Consider the following 18694-nt stretch of genomic DNA (forward strand, 5'->3'; position numbering starts at 1 on the left):
TTCCTGTCTCTCTAGATCATAAAAAAATGAATGTTGGAAAAGTAAGCAGTATGGCATCTCTGGCCTCACTTCCCAATATGCTGCTTAGACATCCAGTGTAGGATGGACACAGTGCCAGGGTCCCTGCAGAACTCCCAAGTGGAGTAGGAGTTCTAAAAATGTGGCCTTTTTGGGTGGTTATGACTCTATAGTTGTCAGGTGGGAAGATAGAATATTTTATTTAGCTGTCAGTTTATAACCTAAACATTTAGGCACATGAAATAAGGGCCTATATTTTTTCTTGCCCCTTAACAAGTGTTATGGGTGGACCTGTATCACATTGTTACAGTTAGCTTTTGGATTTTTATTCTTCTCAGTTAAACTTAGTTTTATCTAACCTTGTTTCCAGTTTTCTCACACATGGTAGGTATTTTTAGTAAACATTTTGTAGATGAACACCAAATTTATATCTAAGGAAATTCAAAGAGTAACTTGGACCAATAGGAAGAATGAAAATTTTAATTTAATCCATTGTGCTTACAGGCCCTTTGAAAGGACAGTTACCATGCATAAGGATAGTACTGGACATGTTGGCTTTATCTTTAAAAATGGAAAGATAACATCCATAGTGAAAGATAGTTCTGCAGCCAGAAATGGTCTTCTCACAGAACATAACATCTGCGAAGTCAATGGGCAGAATATCATTGGGCTGAAGGTAAGGAATAGAACTTGTGTCTTGTGCTGCAGTTTTATTTGAGCAAATGTCTTTTCCATTTGTCTGTTTTGGTGGTATTTTCACGTTGACCTCCAAAATAAATAGAAACTCAGTGGGGAGATGGGTGATGTGGGATCTGGGGCTCTGGCTGTGCTCTCAGGCCAAAGGAATTACTTGGGCTATTTGGAATTAACATTCCTATAGCAAAGGGCTTGACTCTATGATCTCAGCAGTCCCTTGAACTAGAATTCTGTGGAAACATGGGCATTGGAGATTTTGATGACATTCTGAATGAATGATTGCTCAGCTTTTTCAACCTAGGAATGGTAGGAAATGAGTAATAGTTTGTTTATATTAGTACCTTGTTTTTTTCCTCTGCAGATTCCTAAATATGGCTATTTTAAGGTACAAAAGGTTTCATTAAGACCTGTTCATTTCATAAACTTTGTTAAGAATGCACTGTTAACTGAGGGTAGTATTGCATGTGAGGAAAATTATGTCATCTTAAACAATGAGCAGATGATTTTTTGGCTAAAATATTTACTCAGCAATTTTGTTTCCATCTATAAAATTGTGATTCTGTAGAATTAAACTTGGTAAGAGAAACTGGAAAAAATTACAAATATCAAGGGTCAGATTTTAGAGGTCTTAGCAAAACCTAAGAGGATATACATATTTACCAAGAATAACATAGTTTCATATTTATGAAATGAAGCCTTAATATTAATTTTCATCACCTGTTTTCAACAGGATTCTCAAATTGCAGACATACTGTCAACATCTGAGACTGTAGTTACTATTACAATCATGCCTGCTTTTATCTTTGAACATATTATTAAACGGTAAGTAGTCAGTACTTCAACTCGATGCTTACAGTCCTCTGAGTTAAAGTACAGTGCTTATATTAAGTCCCAAATCTTTGGTTCTTTTACCTAAGGGATGGCATGGTATTTATCTAGAAATCTGAAGTTGCTTATTTAGAGGAATTGGTAGGTAAGGACGGTCCCTCACAACTTCCCAAGTACTGAATCAAATTCACCATACACTTGCGAAATGTTGACATTTTCTAGTTGGAAAGACGTGTATGAGCAGAAGTGGGCAGGCTTTCATTTCAGCTTTCAGTAAAATTGACTGCAGTTGCACTCTGCCTACAAGCTCCTCTGCTTATAAGAAATCTATTCTGATGGTTCATGATGGAGAATTCTTGCCTGTGGGATGTTAGGAGTAATGGGTTTTGTTCTAAGAGCATCTGAGGAGGCAGGTAGAGGTGTGTAGGGGTGAGGGGTGTGGTGCTAGGATGGGCCTCAGGAAATGAGGATGGGACAGCTGAGTAGGGGGAGCAAGTGTTTTCACCTTCCCTAGAACTTTTAAAATCCTGGCTTCTATCATAGCTGTTTTTGCCAAGCCAACTTAGATCCTTCTTTCAGAATCTTATCTTGCCTGTGGAAATAAGATTTAAAAGATTAAAAACATAATACCTTAATAAAATTTTTCAGTTTCTGGGTAGGAAAAAAAGGGAACTGGTATAGTCAAGACTACTTGTTCTCGAGTTCTCTTAAACCAGTGATAGGTTCCCCCTTCCCATTTTCCTTGTTTTTAGTCATCAGCTTTAATATACAAGGACTTACTTGTATCTCTAGCCAAGATACAGATGGCGTTTCACACTGGGTATATTTGCAAATAACTAGATTCCCGAGACTCCTGAACTCATTAAAAAAAAAAAAAAAAAAAAAGACCTTCCCTCTCCCCACAGTCCCACTTGATGCTAACAAGTGCTAAGTTTGAATGGGCGTTTTCTTGGATTAGCATAGCCCTTTTTGAAAAAAGAAACCCAAACCACACAATTTAATAAAGTGACTCTCTCGTAGGATGGCACCAAGCATTATGAAAAGCCTGATGGATCACACCATTCCTGAGGTTTAAAAGTCATGGCACAATGGAAGCTTCACCAAACTTCTCCAGTTTACTTCCTGGGCAACTTAACTTTATATTATGCACATGAAGCTTTCTAGGAGCCAGAGAGCATATGCTGCATGAAGACCTTTCTATCTTACATTATGGCTGGGAATCTTACTGTTTTGATTGGATATCTTGTTCCCACTTCAAGATCATTGTAGCCTTATCCTGGTTTTACAGATGTGAAACTTTGGACAGATTTACTGATTTTCATAGAGTAGTTTCTCTACTAGAAACCCGATGCTTTTACAAGCCATTATGATTAGAATGACTGACACAGGCTTAGCTCTGTGTTAGAACCAGTCACCTTTATCTTACATCAAGTAGTGCTGTTCATATTACTTTAGTTCTGTGGTATAATTGCGTTTTTAATGTGTTACCATAGTACATGTAGAATGACTGCTTTTGATGGTTTTTTAGTTCTGTGTGTGTGTGTGCGTGCACGTGTTTATAAAACACCAATTAAGTACACTGGTTTCATTCCATGTAAGCATTATACAGTGTATGTAGGTTGCGAGAGATTGTGTTGATCATCATTTAATTGTAACTACCTTTACTTAATATGCTTCAACTGTCGCCTTAACTGTTAAGCATCTAGAATAAAAGCCAAAATATAACTATTGCTGCCTTTCTAGAACCCAAACTGCAGTTCTATGTTAAACTGAAATGTACACTAGCCCAGGACAATTTAATGGTACATACTGAGCTATAGCATAGCTGCTTAGTTACATTTGAGACTTTCTAGTCAGTTGTGTAATGGAAATTTCTTTCTTCTAAAAGTTACCGGTATTACTTTCTGAGAAATGAATCACTATATATTAAATGTAAAAATTCTTATACTAAATAGGATAAACTTTTGACTCCCTTTATTCATTTGTAGATTAAGTGGAATAATACCTAATTTTGTCATTTACTCTTAACATTCTATAATCTAGCTACTTTGGGATGGTCTTAGGATGTTTCCCAGGTCATTTGTTCATTTCCTGACCCCTCCCTGCAAACAAAATGGCAGTGACACTTTATCCTCATTTTTTTTTTCTGGTTTATGCCTATTCCACCTTAATTAAATATGTATAAATAAAGTGGACTTTTAGTCTGTTGCATCATTTGGAAACTGTGCCTTTCACCAAACTTGCGTGTGACTTAGAGCCGGCGAGTGAAGTTCACACCTTGGGCCTGCGGCAGTTGTCTCCCAGAGCAGCAGGCACCGAGAGGCCCTGAGAAAAGCCCTCTGTGCCGAGAGTAGGCGTGTCAGGAAGAGTGTTTCCACCTGTGAACCGCAGATGGCCCGCCTGCCCTGCACACTTCAGGCTGAGCAACAGGAACTCACAGAGGCCACAGATGCTCCCTGCAACATCTGAGACCAAGTCATGTTTAATGACACTTAAAACTGACTTTGAAAACTGTTAGCCTGGGTTGTTTTTCCCCCATGTCATACAGCCTACAAGATAAAACCCCCCCTACCGTCTTTAAAAACACTGTCATAATATAAAAGGAAGTCAGTAGTGTGGCTTTACAGCTTACCTTGTTGAAATTTGGAAAAGCAAACCGAACGTTTCCCAGTTTACCTACCTTGTTACCTAGATTTGGGTCTGAGGATGGTTCCAAAAATGTAAGAATGAATGAGATTCACATCACTAAGTATGGTTGTCTAGAAGGATCAATCGTTGAAGTTCTTAAAAGGTACTAGTCTTGGTAATCATTTAAATAAGAAAATGAAAACTGCTTTCATTACAGAAAAATATTTTTAATGTAGAAAAGATGAGCATTTAATAGCTATAATGAAATAAACTGTTCCTATACACAGTAAACTTACAAGAATTGCTAATCTTTCCCCAGGTTCTTAGAATCTGAGGACCGTAGGTTATACAAAGTAACCACTCCAAGAAAACACATACCCCAAACCCAATGGGCAGCATTTCTGTAGGTTAGGAAGACAAAATAGAGTGACTCAGAAGTAGTAGAGAATAGTGCACGTTTTCTTGGAAAATTCAAAATTGTTCAGTGTTTTCTGAAAGTTTTCCCATCTCAGTTTAGTATCTCTTACCCACTTTGCCACCCAAACCTGCCTTCTGACCATCAGCATACTGGGATGACCATCTGCCTTACAAATGTAATGTTTTCTCCCTAACACTGCCATATCTTTGTCTGCTTTAGAGGACGGCAACTGATGGCTTTCAGTGAAGTCGCCATGATTTAGGAAGTTTAAAACCACAAATGTCTTGTGGTAAAACTTCAAATTACTATCATTGCACATTCACCAGTTCATTTAAAAGTCTGGTTTAAAAATACATTAAATAGAGTTCAATTTAACATTCAAGAGAGGAAAAGGCACTTAATACTGCAGTTTCCAGAACATAATTTGTCTGTCTTCCCCTCCTGTGATGATACTGCTACACTGTTCATTCATCCATATACATGTTACAGCACCTAGGAGAAAGAGACCTTGTGGTTAGGTGGTAAGTTGACCAGGGGCCCCCCAAAAGGTACTCTCAAGTACTATGTTGTCTTCTCTCATCCTGTAATTGGTGTATAAATGAAAGATTTAACTGCTTGGTACAAGGAACTTGTGAGGAATAAAACCACTTAAATGTAAAGCTAATAACTGGGGATGCAAACAGCTATTCCTACATGTAGCTAGTGGTCAGGACACGGATGAGAGGAGAAGGTAGGGAACTGGTGGAAGTTAGCTAATTCCATTTCTACTGGAAGGAGTCAAATGTTACTTAAAGCCAGTAAGTTGAGGATGACCTAAACAGATCACTTTCTAATGTTAAGAAATAACCACATAACTTAGTGACGGAGGGAAGGGAATGAAGGGGACAGTTACTGGTCACAGTGGAAAACAGATACTTATAACCATAGATACTAGAAGAATTAAAAACCATAAATCTTCCAGATGATCAGGAGGCAACCATGCAAATAAATGTAAGCAAATACAATGAATCTTCACAATATACTAAGTGGAAAAAAAAAACAAAAAACAAATGGGCAGAATAGTTAATATGCCTACAACCTACCCTCCCAATCATAAGAGGGCACACCTCCAGGACAGAGGAAGGAGTCCTTCAGGGAGGAGAACAGCAGGGGTGGGGTGGGGTCGGTGGTGGGAGGAAGATCATTTTCACTGTAATTCATTATTTTTGTGTTGTTTTTGGGTTTCTTTAAAAACTATGTGCATGTATTTTTAAAACAACAATTCCAACTTTCACTATGGTTTTTAATTCTCCACGTGGAAGTTAATGCGCAAACTTCCTTTTTGGAGTCAAATGTCTGTTAACATCAGTCTCAATCCCGAAGGACCCAAGGTGCTGGAGGGGAACACTGACAGTGTGGAGGGAAATGGTAGGTTTTCTGCCTGGGAAGAGTATGTTTCCTGATGGGAAAAGCAGGTTTGAGTTCAGCATTTTAGGAAGAAAGGTGAAGTCAACTGCATTAACTGCTTACCTGTGTGGCCCTGTATTCTCTCACTGATTTTCCCTCCGAGCAGGTCCCAAACGAGCAGCTCACCAGACTGACTTCCAGATAAAACAGAATTTCCATCCCAGATAAAGCATCTGCAAGCATGATTTAGAAATAATCATCTGATCAGTCCTCATGAAGGAGGGGCTGTGTTACCCTGGCCAAAGGAAGCCCAAACGACAGGATCCTGAACTTGCTGGTGCCTGTCTTTCCCCACTAGTAACTCAAAAAATATACCTCTGGGGCTCGTCTGAAGTCATAGAAGAGATGAGCATTCCTGTCTGCACATCTATGACGTTTAGACAGCCATCTTCCCCCGTGCTGAGGACGTGACGACTGTCTGTAACGAGGTGAAACGGCTTCAGAAGTCGGTTGTAGGTTATTCTGACATTTTATCTCTGGCATAACGTTCACTTTCATGCTCCTCAGGCTACTTGTACTGAACCGAAGACTCTCCTCTCCTTGCAATGCTTCTAAGACCCTGGGCCGGTGACCCTTTGGCGTGAGCTCATTTGCGTCTTACAACTTAATTTCTCTGGTGAGCAGACGAATTAAGAACAGTGTCCACTACAGCTTTTCTGTGGGTGCAAATGGCACGAGGATACCATACTGTGCCATGAGGCAGCCTCAGATACAGGCAACACTTCTATTGGCAGACTGTTCTCCTTTTTACATTCTCCTTGTTTATTTTAAAGTAATAATTCCGATTCCCCCAGTTATCATCTGTATTAAAAAGGATCACACTACCTGGGCTAAAAGCAGTATCACATACGGTCCCTGAATGGCATGGGATCTGGTGCAATACGGTGGCTGTAGCGAGGTCCCAAATATTCACTGTGCCTTCTTTGGTGCCTGAAACCAACAGTGTACTTGCAGCATTTAAACTAATCGTATCTACCTAAGGAAGAAAACACAAAGTATTCCCTTCAGAATTACGGTCATTAGCGGTTTCCCTAGGCTGACTGCACTGTCGGGGCCCGATAAAGGTTGAACTCGGCAGCACGGTGTACTGATGTGGCTCATGCAGATGTGTTCCAACATCGCCTACTGAATTATATAAAAATGAAATTCTTCATATGCTAGTGAATAAAATGAAATACTGGTAGGGTAAATGTAATGCTGGATTCTTTTTAAGATTTATTAATGTTTAGAGAGCGTGTGCGAGAGCGAGTAGGGGGAGGGGCAGAGGGAGAGAATTTTCAAGCAGACTCCCCGCTGAGCGTGGAGCTGGGCATGGGGCTCGATCCCACAACCCATGAGATCACGACCTGAGCCAGGAGTCGGAGGCTTAACTGACTGAGCCATCCAGGCGCCCCATTTGCTGTTTTAAAACAGCCTAAAATTGGCAAGGTTCCGAATGATGCCTCTTATGAGTTCTAAATCGTACCACGGTGCCAAACGGTCTGAAGCACTGCTGAGCCACGATTACCGGAGGGCGCTGGGAAAAGCCGGGGACCTCTCAAGGTTGTGTTTGCATGCCCCCAGGGAGTCACAGACTGCGTAAGTATTTCTCAACCTCAGCTCGTCTGTCGACTGGGCGCATCAGGCACCAGTTGGGCCCCTCGGAGAAAAGGCAGTCCTGTGGGCTCTAGTGGGACATGTGGCGGGGGACCCAGTGGGGCCGGCACGGGCGAAAACAAGGTGCCGCTCGTGTGTGCCTGCGCGGGCCACCCAGACTGTCGGAGGGCGGCACGCTGGACAGACGGCCCCTTCTCTCGTGTGTGTCAGACGATGCCCCGAAGAGTTTGAGGGTGTCCAAATAGTGTCACGCTCGGAAACTGGTATTTGGGAAATCTGATGGGACGGTAGGTAATTCTCAGGGAAATGGCAAGTTGGAGGGGAAAAAACAACAACAAAGCAGACCTGGAAACCCCAAGAGTCGAGTCAAAGAAAAGAACGGAGAGCACATGCTCTCCTCCGGTAAGCAAAATAACATGAAACAAAAAAATAACCACACAGGTAAAACCACCCGCCGCCACCCTCCCCTGGACTCAGGCTCAGCTCTGGAGCAGTGCTGTTGCTGGTACTCACGCTGACGTCGTGCTCCAGCTCAGCCAGCATGTCAAACCGCTGTCTTCTGGTGCATGTCATTTCCGCAGCAACACCCGACCACACCTGCAGTGCAATATATTGCAGAAGGTATTTGCAAACACTTAGAACGAAAGCATTTCTCACACATTCTCTTTTCATGATTCCCCACTTTAACTTGACATCTTCTGCTAGTTCCAACTGTGTGAGATAAAGAGGGGCTGCTACTGTATACAGCTGGCTCTTGAACCATGCGGGGGGAGGGGAGGAAGGGCCCCGACCCCCAACTCCATGCAGTTGAAAATCTACGTATAACTTGGACTTCCCCAAAGCTTCAGTGCTAATAGCCTACTGTTGACCGGAAGTCTTACAAGTAACACGAACAGCTGACTAATGTATTCTGTGTTACATGTACTATATACCGTAGTCTTAACAATAAAGTAAGCTAGAGAGAAGAAAATGTTACGAAAATCATAAATTCACAGTACTGTATTTATCGGCAACACTCCATGTCTAAGTGGACCTGCGCAGTGCAGACCTGTGTTGTTCAAGGGTCACCAGTATTTCTCTGTAACTCTGTCTCGTGAATTCCACATCATTCCAGCCCCCAGGTGAGCGCACAGTACAAAAATGGGGAAAACTTCCTATTGAGAAGTACGCATGTTGAAAAACCACAGGCGACAGAGCTCAGTATCTTTACAAATCACGACACGCTTTGTGAAAAAGAGTGAAATGACTGAGCACATTAACAACAGGTGTAGAACGGTTTATAATACTTGCAGTATCCAAACACGTGAGCTTAGGAATTCGCTACAAACCTTCACCGTGGAGTCCCACGATGCGGAATACAGTCGGTTGTCATGCCAACAGATCTTACTGACGGCGTCGTCGTGTCCCATTAACGTGTCCTGGCGTCTTGCAAATGCTATAGAGTAAAAATAGCTAACAGAAAAGAGAATGAGAACCATTAAAAAGCATCCCAGCCTAATTTTGAGACTCTTAAACACATATTCAAGGAATATTATGTTGTTTAATTCTGTACTAAGACTTACTAGAATTACAAAGTACTTATTCTCATGTTATCAAACCAAAATCCTCAATATCTGAATTTGAAACTAGAAATCTCCAGCTCTGGCTCATTTGTGTTTTTACCCCAGGTTAAAACAGTGAGGAAAACAGAGTCCAATGGGAGAAATTATTAGATTCAAATAATCACAGTCAAAGCCACCCTTATCTAAGATCTGTTCCTTTCTGAAAACAACGCAGTGTCCCGCCAACAGAAGACCTGTCCTTTCCTGCCTTCTGCCCACAAAAACAGCTAGGTTGCGTGAGGAATTACACCAGGAGCACGCTCAGATACATACACATTATTATCCCACGAAGAACTTATGACAGTGGCATCTCCTGGCAAAAGTAAACAAGATGACAAAGCCTGAAATACAAATGGTTTGACATTAATTATTTACAATAATTAGTAAATCCCTCACACAGTAAAACTACCTTGTAAAGCTCCCCCCCAAATTAATGCTCAAATTCCATTTATTTTGGCCTTCCTCGTATTTGGGAAGTTTTCTTCTTTTTCAACTGGCTAGTTCCAGATGCTTAGTTTCTTCCTAAATGTAAGAAAGAAAGTCAAAGCGTGTCCAGGGCACATGGATCTAGCCTGAGGATTTCTGGATGGTCCTCACGGCCCTGGGCTGGAGGAACTCCTCACACAGGTAAATCATGAGGGGAGGGTGGGCTGAGCCTCTCTGGATTACGGACTTCCACGAGTAGGGAGAACTTCCAAAATTCTTTAGGGACTTCCAAAACCTTTCAGATGGTTTACATGAACAACAAAATGTGTTTTTTCAGAAGAATTGGTTTTCTAGTATTCGGGGTCCTATCCACTCAGAAATGCACACATTATTTAAAAAACACAGACACGTTTAGTTTGACAGTTCCAGAAAAGGAAAGATTTATTAAGGGGAATTCTACTGGGTGGCACTTCTAGTTTTCTAGGCTACAAACAAAATCACTGTATTTTGAGAAAGAGGCACCCTGAAAAATTTTTAAATTGAATTTAGAAGTAATGTCACTGAGGCATTCTGTAGACACCACACAGGAATAAACCCAGTTGCTTGGGGAGAAACGAAATGCCATCATGTATGTGTATAAAACAAACTGCTACATGAATTTCCATCATACCACTAGTTTAAAATTAAAATGAACTCACCATATTTGAAAATGATATACTTCTTTGTAGCATTTTGGATTCCTTGGAGAACATCTTCAAGGTAGAATCTGATTTAACGAAGAGAAGGCAAACACATGAGAAAGATTTCCTAGCCCTTATAGAGGACAAACAACTGCAGAGGAGAGCAGGAAGCTGGAGCGGGTGGTAGGTGGGGCCAGAGGATCTGGGGCCCCATCTGGTCACCTGTCACCCCACGACAAGGAAACCGACGCGTACCCAGTCCAGGCCCAGCACACTGCTCACATCTCAGCATGACTGAACCCGGAGCAGGCCTAGTCACTGCTCAAAGTTAAAGAGGAGGGGCGCCTGGGGGGCTCAGTCGTTAGGCGTCTGCCTTCGGCTCAGGTCATGACTCCAGGGTCCTGGGATCGAGCCCCGCATCGGGCTCTCTGCTCCGCGGGGAGTCTGCTTCTCCCCCTGCCTCTGTCCCCACCCCACCCGCCCCCCCTGCTTATGCTCTCTGAAATAAAGAAAATCTTAAAAAAAAAAAAAAAAGTTAAAGAGGAGTAAAATAGCAATTTTAAATAAAAGACAACAAAAATCATGACAATATATGTTGTTTTTTTTTAACAAATAGCCCAATTATGGTGTGATACCCCTATCCTGAATTAGCGTTTATGAAGCAACCACTGACTTCCTAAAGAATAATAAAGCAGGGATTAAAATTTCCTTGCCTAACAGAAGCTTAAAAAAGTGTAGCAAAAAAGTCTCTTGGGAACCAAGAGTTGCGAAAATAACAATGGGCTCTGAACATCCCATATTTGAAACAAGTAACACATTTCCTAATTTGTAAACACACAACGTGATAAAGAAAAGGTCAGAATGAGCTTGAAATAATTTCTTCTGTAGAGTAAAATTTAACATTTCGACCTTGTTTTTGCAACACCAACACATGCAAGTCCTGAGACTTTATCACGCTGAAACACTCTCCAGCATCAGCTTGGAAACAAAGTCCGAAGAGCGAACACAACGTGACCGGAACTTTACCCTGTGGGGCATTCCCTACTCTGAGCCTCTTCGCCACCGTGCTGCTGACTCCGAGGAAGTCAGCATTTCTGATTCCGATCAGGCATTTCTGAGTCGTCGCCACAAAGTTTACTGCAGCTTATTAATCTGGGGCATCTTACAGAAGGCCGTAAGCCAGCCCAGGGTATGGGGACGCTGTTCTCAAAACCGAAGATTCTGTGCCCATGCTAGAGGCGAGCCTGACCAAAGCTCGCCCCAGCCGGGCTCGCAGCTGATGAGCCCCCCACGTGCCCACACAGTCCAACGTAGACCGCGGACGTGAGGAAGGCAGGCCACCCTGGGCTGACGATCAGCGCAGGCATAAGTCAGTACTACAGGTTACTGACAGAGAAAACAAACAGAAAAAAACCAAAGGCTTTTGACTTAAAAAGAAAAAAAAAAAGAACCCTCTTTCTTCTTCACTTGGTAAATTTACAAAGACGGGATGCCATGCTTAATGAGCGTCAGGGGATGGTTTACAAGGTCATCCAAGTACAAGAGACTGAGGGACTTAAACCCTGGCGGAAAAATCCAGCTAAGAACACAGGCTCTGCTTAATGAGAAAGCTTTAGAGAGAAACTGCTTTCACGACGAAGCATTCGGTCTGGGGTTCCGATGCTGGCACGTTCGGCGGGCAGGATCCTGCGAGAACGCAGACTGCTTCCCTCTGTCAGCATCGTCTTGCTGACCCCAACGGGGCCCAGCGTGCGTCCTGCACGTCAACTTCCCCTGGCCTACCGTAGAACCATTATCTATGCTTTGTGGAAAAGTCTGTTTTATGCATCCTGAGGTCGTCCTTGGAAGAGCAAGGAAGGACATGCTACAGATAACAAACCACCATCACAGAACCCGAGAACAGTACCTCTGAGTCCTCTGGAAGGGCTTAGTCGGAGAGCACCATTTCCAGACTCAGTCAATGAAACACGTGATCTCCTATGACGAAGGCTAAAGGACAAGTCCCCTCAAAAACAGCCGGCTACTCACTCTGTCAGAGCCAGTTGTCTTAAAGCATAAGCGGGATGACTAAGGTACAATCTGATAATGTGCAAGAACATTAACAACGCATGCACTGGATTTCCAGCGAAATTCGACAACACACACCCTGAAATATATACCGCATGACACAAGTGAAACACCTAACAGCAAACGTGCACTGGCCCGTGGCCCAGCGCCCCGCGTCCTGGGGTACCCCGGCTGCACCCCGCAGCCGCCGGGCACGCTCTGGGCTCCGGCGGACCCGCAGGGGGCGTGCGCGCCTCCCGCCAAGCAAGGGGCCGGGGAATAAGCTCTTTCTGCCCTGTCTCTGAGTTTCTGGAAGCCTCAGCAGCAACAGAAAGGCATTCTCGTGATTGTTTTTGGCAAACTACAATGACGTTTTCTGTCAAATGCCACAAACTGCTCAGAGTCCGCTTTACGTGGAGGCGGCGCGCTCAAGTGTAATCCTTGACCGAGAGTTAAGAAACGTGGGAACTTTGTGGTTCCAGGTAAACCACTGTTCAGGCAGGAAAACATACCTTGTGAGGTTGTGAAGACGGAAGACCCGTTGCAAGAGACCGCTATTCCAGTAACCGCCCTGTTTAAAGACAGAGTTTTATATGTTACCAACAACCATGTGCTGAGACACCTCTTTCAAGTCCTTGATTTCATTTTACCAAGTTTCTGTGTTTTTTTTCGTCACAGCCTGTCTGCTGGATCTGTCCCGCACATATTACACCTGCCACGACCAAATCATCATTTGGGAGCTTCGAATTTTGTTTTGGTACGACCTGTGGCCAGAAACCATTCCCGTTCTCGGCTTCCCTGGCTGCCATATTCAAAGTCGAACACCTTCCTGACAACTGGAAATCTGCTTCTCCCTCAATTTCACCTTATCTGACTATCCCCAAATTACTGAAACTCTTCTTTACAAGCACTTCACTTGCTTTGCTGCTGAATCAAATTTACCGAGCATCTGTTCAGTGATGATACCATCGTCTCGTTCTACCATTTCCTTTTATAGGTTCATTCATGTCTACACTGCCTGGGATGATAAGGCCTCTTTCTATGTATCACTTAGAGAAGTTGAGAAAAGAAAAGCCACTGTTATTTTTTTTTTTTTAAAGATTTTACTTATTTATTTGAGAAAGAGAGCATGAGAGAGAGAGAGCATGAGAGGGGGGAGGGTCAGAGGGAGAAGTAGGCTCCCCGCCGAGCAGGGAGCCCGATGCGGGACTCGATCCAGGGACCCCAGGATCATGACCTAAGCCGAAGGCAGTTGCTTAACCGACTGAGCCACCCAGGCGCCCGAAAAGCCACTGTTATATAATGAGTAAGGTGAACTATCTATTTCTTTGCAAGAGGCTGTGCTCTGATCCAGAGCTATAGATCTGAAGTAGATTGGGACATTCAGACCCACCCATGACCCATGGTGTCTGTGATGTCAACATGTCAGACAGAATGTCTATGGCCATGGAGCAGGCCAACGGGCTCGTCTCTGAGCCTGGGTTTTCTCATCTGTAATAGGATGGCTCAGGGGAAGTCAGTGCTTCTCAAGCCTTCCTACCAAAAGGTGTGACTATCCTTAATGGCAGAAGTCTGAACACTCATAACCCCTCCGGGTCTGACAGCAAGCCCTTTTTTTGAAAGTACAGGTATTATTTTTAAAACTCCTGTGAACTTAGCCCTTTGACCTCTTTCTCTCTCTCTCTCTCTACACATATTTGTCATAATTTTTTAAAAGGACACATTTTCCCCTATAATACCTGTGAATCCAACACTTGGGGAAGATACACCATGTTTCTCCCATCAAAGAGTTGAGGGGCTGTGAACCCCAGTTTGAGAGGCAACAAAACTACGTGCTGGCCGCAGACCCCATCGCGGGCTCTAGAAAGACCAGGGGTAGAAATGACAGCATGGAAGGCTGACAAAAATCCATTTTGTGCCAAACTTTCCCTTGCCACATTGACCTCACATGGCTGATCACTACAGACATTTTGGGGGGAGAAAAACCAATCAAGACAACACTGAAAGAGAATTTCCACCCCCTTGACTCCACTTAAAACAGTGTCGCTCCAGGCCAAGACCCCAAGTTTTGCAAGGATGGCACAGACGTGTTCTTACTCTTTGTGGATTTTATATTGCTCATGTAACTGCAGTTTGGTGATGTTATTCCAAGCCAGGCTTTTGCTTTCTTCAGTCAGGTCTTCAAAAGACTCTTCACCTGGAGAGACTACATTGAATTGTTGCCAAGTGAGTCAACAGAATTATTAACAAGCACCACAGACAACAAGCATCAGGGTCACAATATTTTCTATTAAAATCAAACGACCAAGGAAACACAATGCCCCACTGAAATATAACTACTCTGAAACGTACTTGGGAGCTCCATGTTTGTCAAGGGAAAATGATAAAATGTATAATCTAAATAACATATTGGGAGAAAGATTAAAAAGTATCTTTGAATACTGAAGTCTTTTTATACTCTTATCAGTGTTCCCAAAGTTTTCACTCAGCCCCTGCCTTAGGAGCTTCAAGAAACACAAGACTGAGTAATATTTCCTTGTCAGTAATGGTTGCAAAAGCCTGACCATTCTCTACAAATGCTGAGGTTTCATTTTGGTTTTGAGGGGGAAAAAGCAGACGTGTTCCGAGCTATAAGCGCCCTGGCCAGGACGAGGGAAGCCATCCCTCCTGTCTTCTGAAGGGCTGGGGGGCAATTGCTCCTTAGTATAATCACAAGACAGTGCTATGAGCCTGGTGACTAAGCGGGGCATGGGTTTAAGAGGCATCACAAGATAATCTTATGGTCTTTATGACTGAACCCCGTGAGGCATTATCTCTTAGAGAAGAACTCCTGGCTAGCCCTGGATCCCGGGCCCCTGAGAGCTATTCGTCCAGGTGTGAGAGATACTCTGCTCTGGGCACCTATGAAGTCCCTGAGTGCATGGAACAGATAGAAGTATAGATGATAAGGAGTCATGGGACTTTGCTCCCAAAGTTCCACATAGTGTCAGACTCCTCCTGGGAGCCTGTGGGCTTGAGGCTGTCCTATGTGAAATGTGAAACATGGATAACTGGATGAAGGGGAGTATTTTTTCCTCCTTCTACAAATACTAGGTGTGACAACAGGGTCAAGTTCATTTTAGCACCCAGCACAGGCCGGGAACACAACAGAGACTCCGTAAATGTTTGTCAGATGACTAAGAGAATGAATCAAATAAAGAAAACAAAGCACGTTGAATTCAGGATCTGTATGTGGGGAAGGAGGAGGAGAATGAGGGATGGAGGAAGTTGTTTCTGGAAGAGAACAGGGGAGAGCGGGGCCAAGGGTGACCGTGGGAGCAGCATGGCCAGGACGGGCCAATGGGAAAGTGACCAGCTAAGCATCAAACACTGGCTTGGAAAACCACAGAAAAGGAGAAGCAGAACAACAACAACAACAACAACAAAATACTGCCAAGTCTCATGTAATAGGAGTAACACTACCGGGAAATAAAAGTAACTTGATTTCTTTAAAATCAGCAGTTAAAACACAAAGGGAACAACAACAAAAACAGGCTTGTCGAGTTGTTGTTTTTCAGGAGAACTGCAGTCGGATGCCCAAACACAACCACCTCTAGGCCACATGACAATTCATGGCTCACCTACTCTTCAGAATCCTCAGGAACATCTGAATCAGAAAAGAGAAACCAAGGGTGCTCACATTTACTCTCTTTACAAAACTTACCTGGAGAATCTGCCATGGGAGCATTATGACTGCAGGTATGGGAGAAATTCTTAAACTTTGGGGTGATCCGTCGAGGATGTGGTGTCACAAAGAGCTGTTTTGGGGTCTGGCCAAACTCCAAGATTTGGGTCAGCATGGCTACTTTCTCGTCAGGGTCCTCGATGCTTTAGGACAGAACACAAATAATGCAGTGACCCATGAGGTTCGAGTTCCCCGAGAGCACAAATGTCAAATACTGCAGCTCAACAGGAGAGAGGTTTAACTCTCAAATAGTAACAGCGACTATGTGCCAGGGCTGTCTGAGCCTCACCACAGATCTTAGAGAATTTTCTGAGGCTCGGTGACTTACCTAATGGGGAAAGCAAGATATAATTCACTGTAAAATTTCCACACCTTCGTATGATCAAAGAGCTGCATTCATCATTTAGACAGAGGTATTTCGTAACTCAAGTAGAAACTCCTTCTAGACGTATAGGTACCTGTTCAAGTCTACGCCTCCTTCATAGGTCAGGGGATGAAATACTGAAAAAAAAAAAAAAAGGAGATGAAAAACCCTCTTGGAAGAGGTACTGTGTGGTTATGATTGATGCTCTGCACAGAATCTTAAAAACTCAACAACTTTATACTTCTATTCAAAGAAAATGATTGTCACTTTGCAAAAAAAGACTAATAAAAACCAACAGCAATAAATATCAACCCGAGGGGCGCCTGGGTGGCTCAGTCGTTAAGCGTCTGCCTTCGGCTTGGGTCATGATCCCAGGGTCCTGGGGTTGAGCCCCGCATTGGGCTCCCTGCCCAGCGGGAAGCCTGCTTCTCCTTCTCCCACTCCCCCCGCTTGTGTTCCCTCTCTCGCTGTGTCTCTGTCAAATAAATAAAATCTTTAAAAAAATAAAAAAATAAATATCAACCCGAGTTATCTTTTGCTGAGCAGAAATCCAACTGGCAGGTGAGACAGCCTCTTATCTCCAGGTATCTGCCCCCAGGGGAAGCGCCAATCACCCTGCACTGCCACGCGCAAGGTCCAGCCTGACCTGCCAGCTTCTCTTCCCCAGCTGACACCACCGGGCAGCCTGGCGGCAGGTAAGAAGGAGCCCGGGGGCGAGGGGGAGGGGGGGAGAGGGTGCTGCCCAAGCTTTCTTTCTGCTCCATTAATAAGAAGCCCTGGGGCCCTTCAGAGGTACAGGGGGGTGGGAGGTGCTCTTCTATCATATTCTGACTGAGTTTCAATTGAAATTAGTGAGTGGGATGGAAAGTAATGCTAACATTGGAAGACTTTAGAAAAACACCTCTGGGGATCGGGGCAAAGTTGGGGTTCTTTAGGCCAAAGTCCTTCCTCCTCTGTTACTCAGTATCTGACCCAGGGCCATGGAGCCCGGAGCCACTGTCTGCTGACAGAAGATGCTGCTGCCGAACAGGAGCTTGACTGCTCTGGCCGCGTTTTTTCCTCTTTCTTTGTGCTTTTGTTTTCATCAAACGCTGTATGACATTTCCAAGACTCACATACCGTTATGGGCCCCAACGGCATCACTCCCTTTTTGCTTGTAGCCGAATATTAGATCGATCCACTCGTGAAGGTGCTCTGACACATAATTGCTTTCCAACGCGTCTTTGCTCTTCTGGAGAAAGTCCTCGGGACCTATTAGATTAGACTCGATCAAAACATCACTGTCTTCATTTATTCTCTTGTCTATCCATATGCAGATAAAGCTTCTAGGAGAGGCAAGAGGTACATATTTGTTTGTTTTTTAAAGATTTTATTTATTTATTTCTCAGAGAGAGCGAGCATGGGAGCATAAGCAGGGGGAGGGGCAGGCAGAGGGAGAAGCAGGCTCCCTGCTGAGCAGGGGATGGGGGGGAGCCCTCTAGCCCAGAACTGTAGGGATCATGACCTGAGCTGAAAGCAGACCCTTAACCCACTGATCCACCCAGGTGTCCCGAGGTACGTATTTATTAATGAGGTTTTTTTTTGCCCCCATCATATAAAATATCAGTTCTGGTGGGGGGAGGGGAGTGGCGAAGATCACTTTCACAACATTTAGGTCTTTCGAATACATATTGATGTTTTTACATCATAGGCTCACAAGACTAGTTCTGATTTGGAACAGGACTAAGACAGCGCCTCATTTACACACAGAAGTATGCTGGTATTTTTTAAAAAACCCAGGCAACTAAATCACAATGCTGAAGTGGCCCCCCTGGGTGAAGAACTGCTGAAATTGGGTACTTCCAGGGTGGTACTCACTCCGTGCCCAGGGTGGGAGTTCCACATCATCAACCATCTGCCCTCCTTGTCTCTTTCCCAGATCCAACTTCAGACTATTGACTAAAAAGCTGACATCATCACCATAGAATTCTGGAATCAACTGAAATGGGGGGGGGGTAAGGGGGTGGAAAGAACAGCAACAAACATTTTTTTTTTTTAAGATTTTATTTATTTATTTGAGAGAGAGAGAATGAGAGACAGATAGCAAGAGAGGGAAGAGGGTCAGAGGGAGAAGCAGACCCCCCGCTGAGCAGGGAGCCCGATGTGGGACTCGATCCCGGGACTCCAGGATCATGACCTGAGCTGAAGGCAGTCGCTTAACCAACTGAGCCACCCAGGCGCCCA

The 18694-nt window shown here is 43.8% G+C and overlaps 2 protein-coding genes across 7 annotated transcripts in view; one reads left to right on the top strand and one right to left on the bottom strand.

The window, feature by feature from the left end:
- Window positions 1-3737, top strand: part of SDCBP (syndecan binding protein) — a 36451-nt gene extending 32714 nt beyond the window's left edge. For all 3 annotated transcript variants that reach the window (XM_006739523.3, XM_081816026.1, XM_031034745.2), the window contains 3 exons: window positions 523-694; window positions 1445-1536; window positions 2563-3737. In XM_006739523.3, coding sequence (XP_006739586.1) covers window positions 523-694; window positions 1445-1536; window positions 2563-2617 — 319 coding nt within the window. In that variant the 3' untranslated portion in view covers window positions 2618-3737. The remainder of the gene's footprint in view (window positions 1-522; window positions 695-1444; window positions 1537-2562) is intronic.
- A 639-nt stretch (window positions 3738-4376) lies between these two features.
- NSMAF (neutral sphingomyelinase activation associated factor) overlaps window positions 4377-18694 on the bottom strand; it is a 56252-nt gene continuing 41934 nt past the window's right edge. For 3 of the 4 annotated variants that reach the window (XM_081816021.1, XM_081816023.1, XM_081816024.1), the window contains 14 exons: window positions 18329-18449; window positions 17591-17722; window positions 16566-16608; window positions 16087-16250; window positions 14481-14589; window positions 12896-12954; window positions 10356-10423; window positions 9505-9572; window positions 8959-9082; window positions 8144-8227; window positions 6860-7010; window positions 6350-6452; window positions 6098-6207; window positions 4377-5080 (listed from right to left, as the gene is read on the bottom strand). In XM_081816021.1, the coding sequence (XP_081672147.1) occupies window positions 4986-5080; window positions 6098-6207; window positions 6350-6452; window positions 6860-7010; window positions 8144-8227; window positions 8959-9082; window positions 9505-9572; window positions 10356-10423; window positions 12896-12954; window positions 14481-14589; window positions 16087-16250; window positions 16566-16608; window positions 17591-17722; window positions 18329-18449 (1431 nt within the window). In that variant the 3' untranslated portion in view covers window positions 4377-4985. The other variant, XM_081816025.1, reaches the window with a different exon arrangement.

This window comes from Leptonychotes weddellii, chromosome 4, assembly GCF_054177405.1.
Source record: "Leptonychotes weddellii isolate Sample4059 chromosome 4, ASM5417740v2, whole genome shotgun sequence".
Taxonomy (NCBI): Eukaryota; Metazoa; Chordata; class Mammalia; order Carnivora; family Phocidae; genus Leptonychotes; species Leptonychotes weddellii.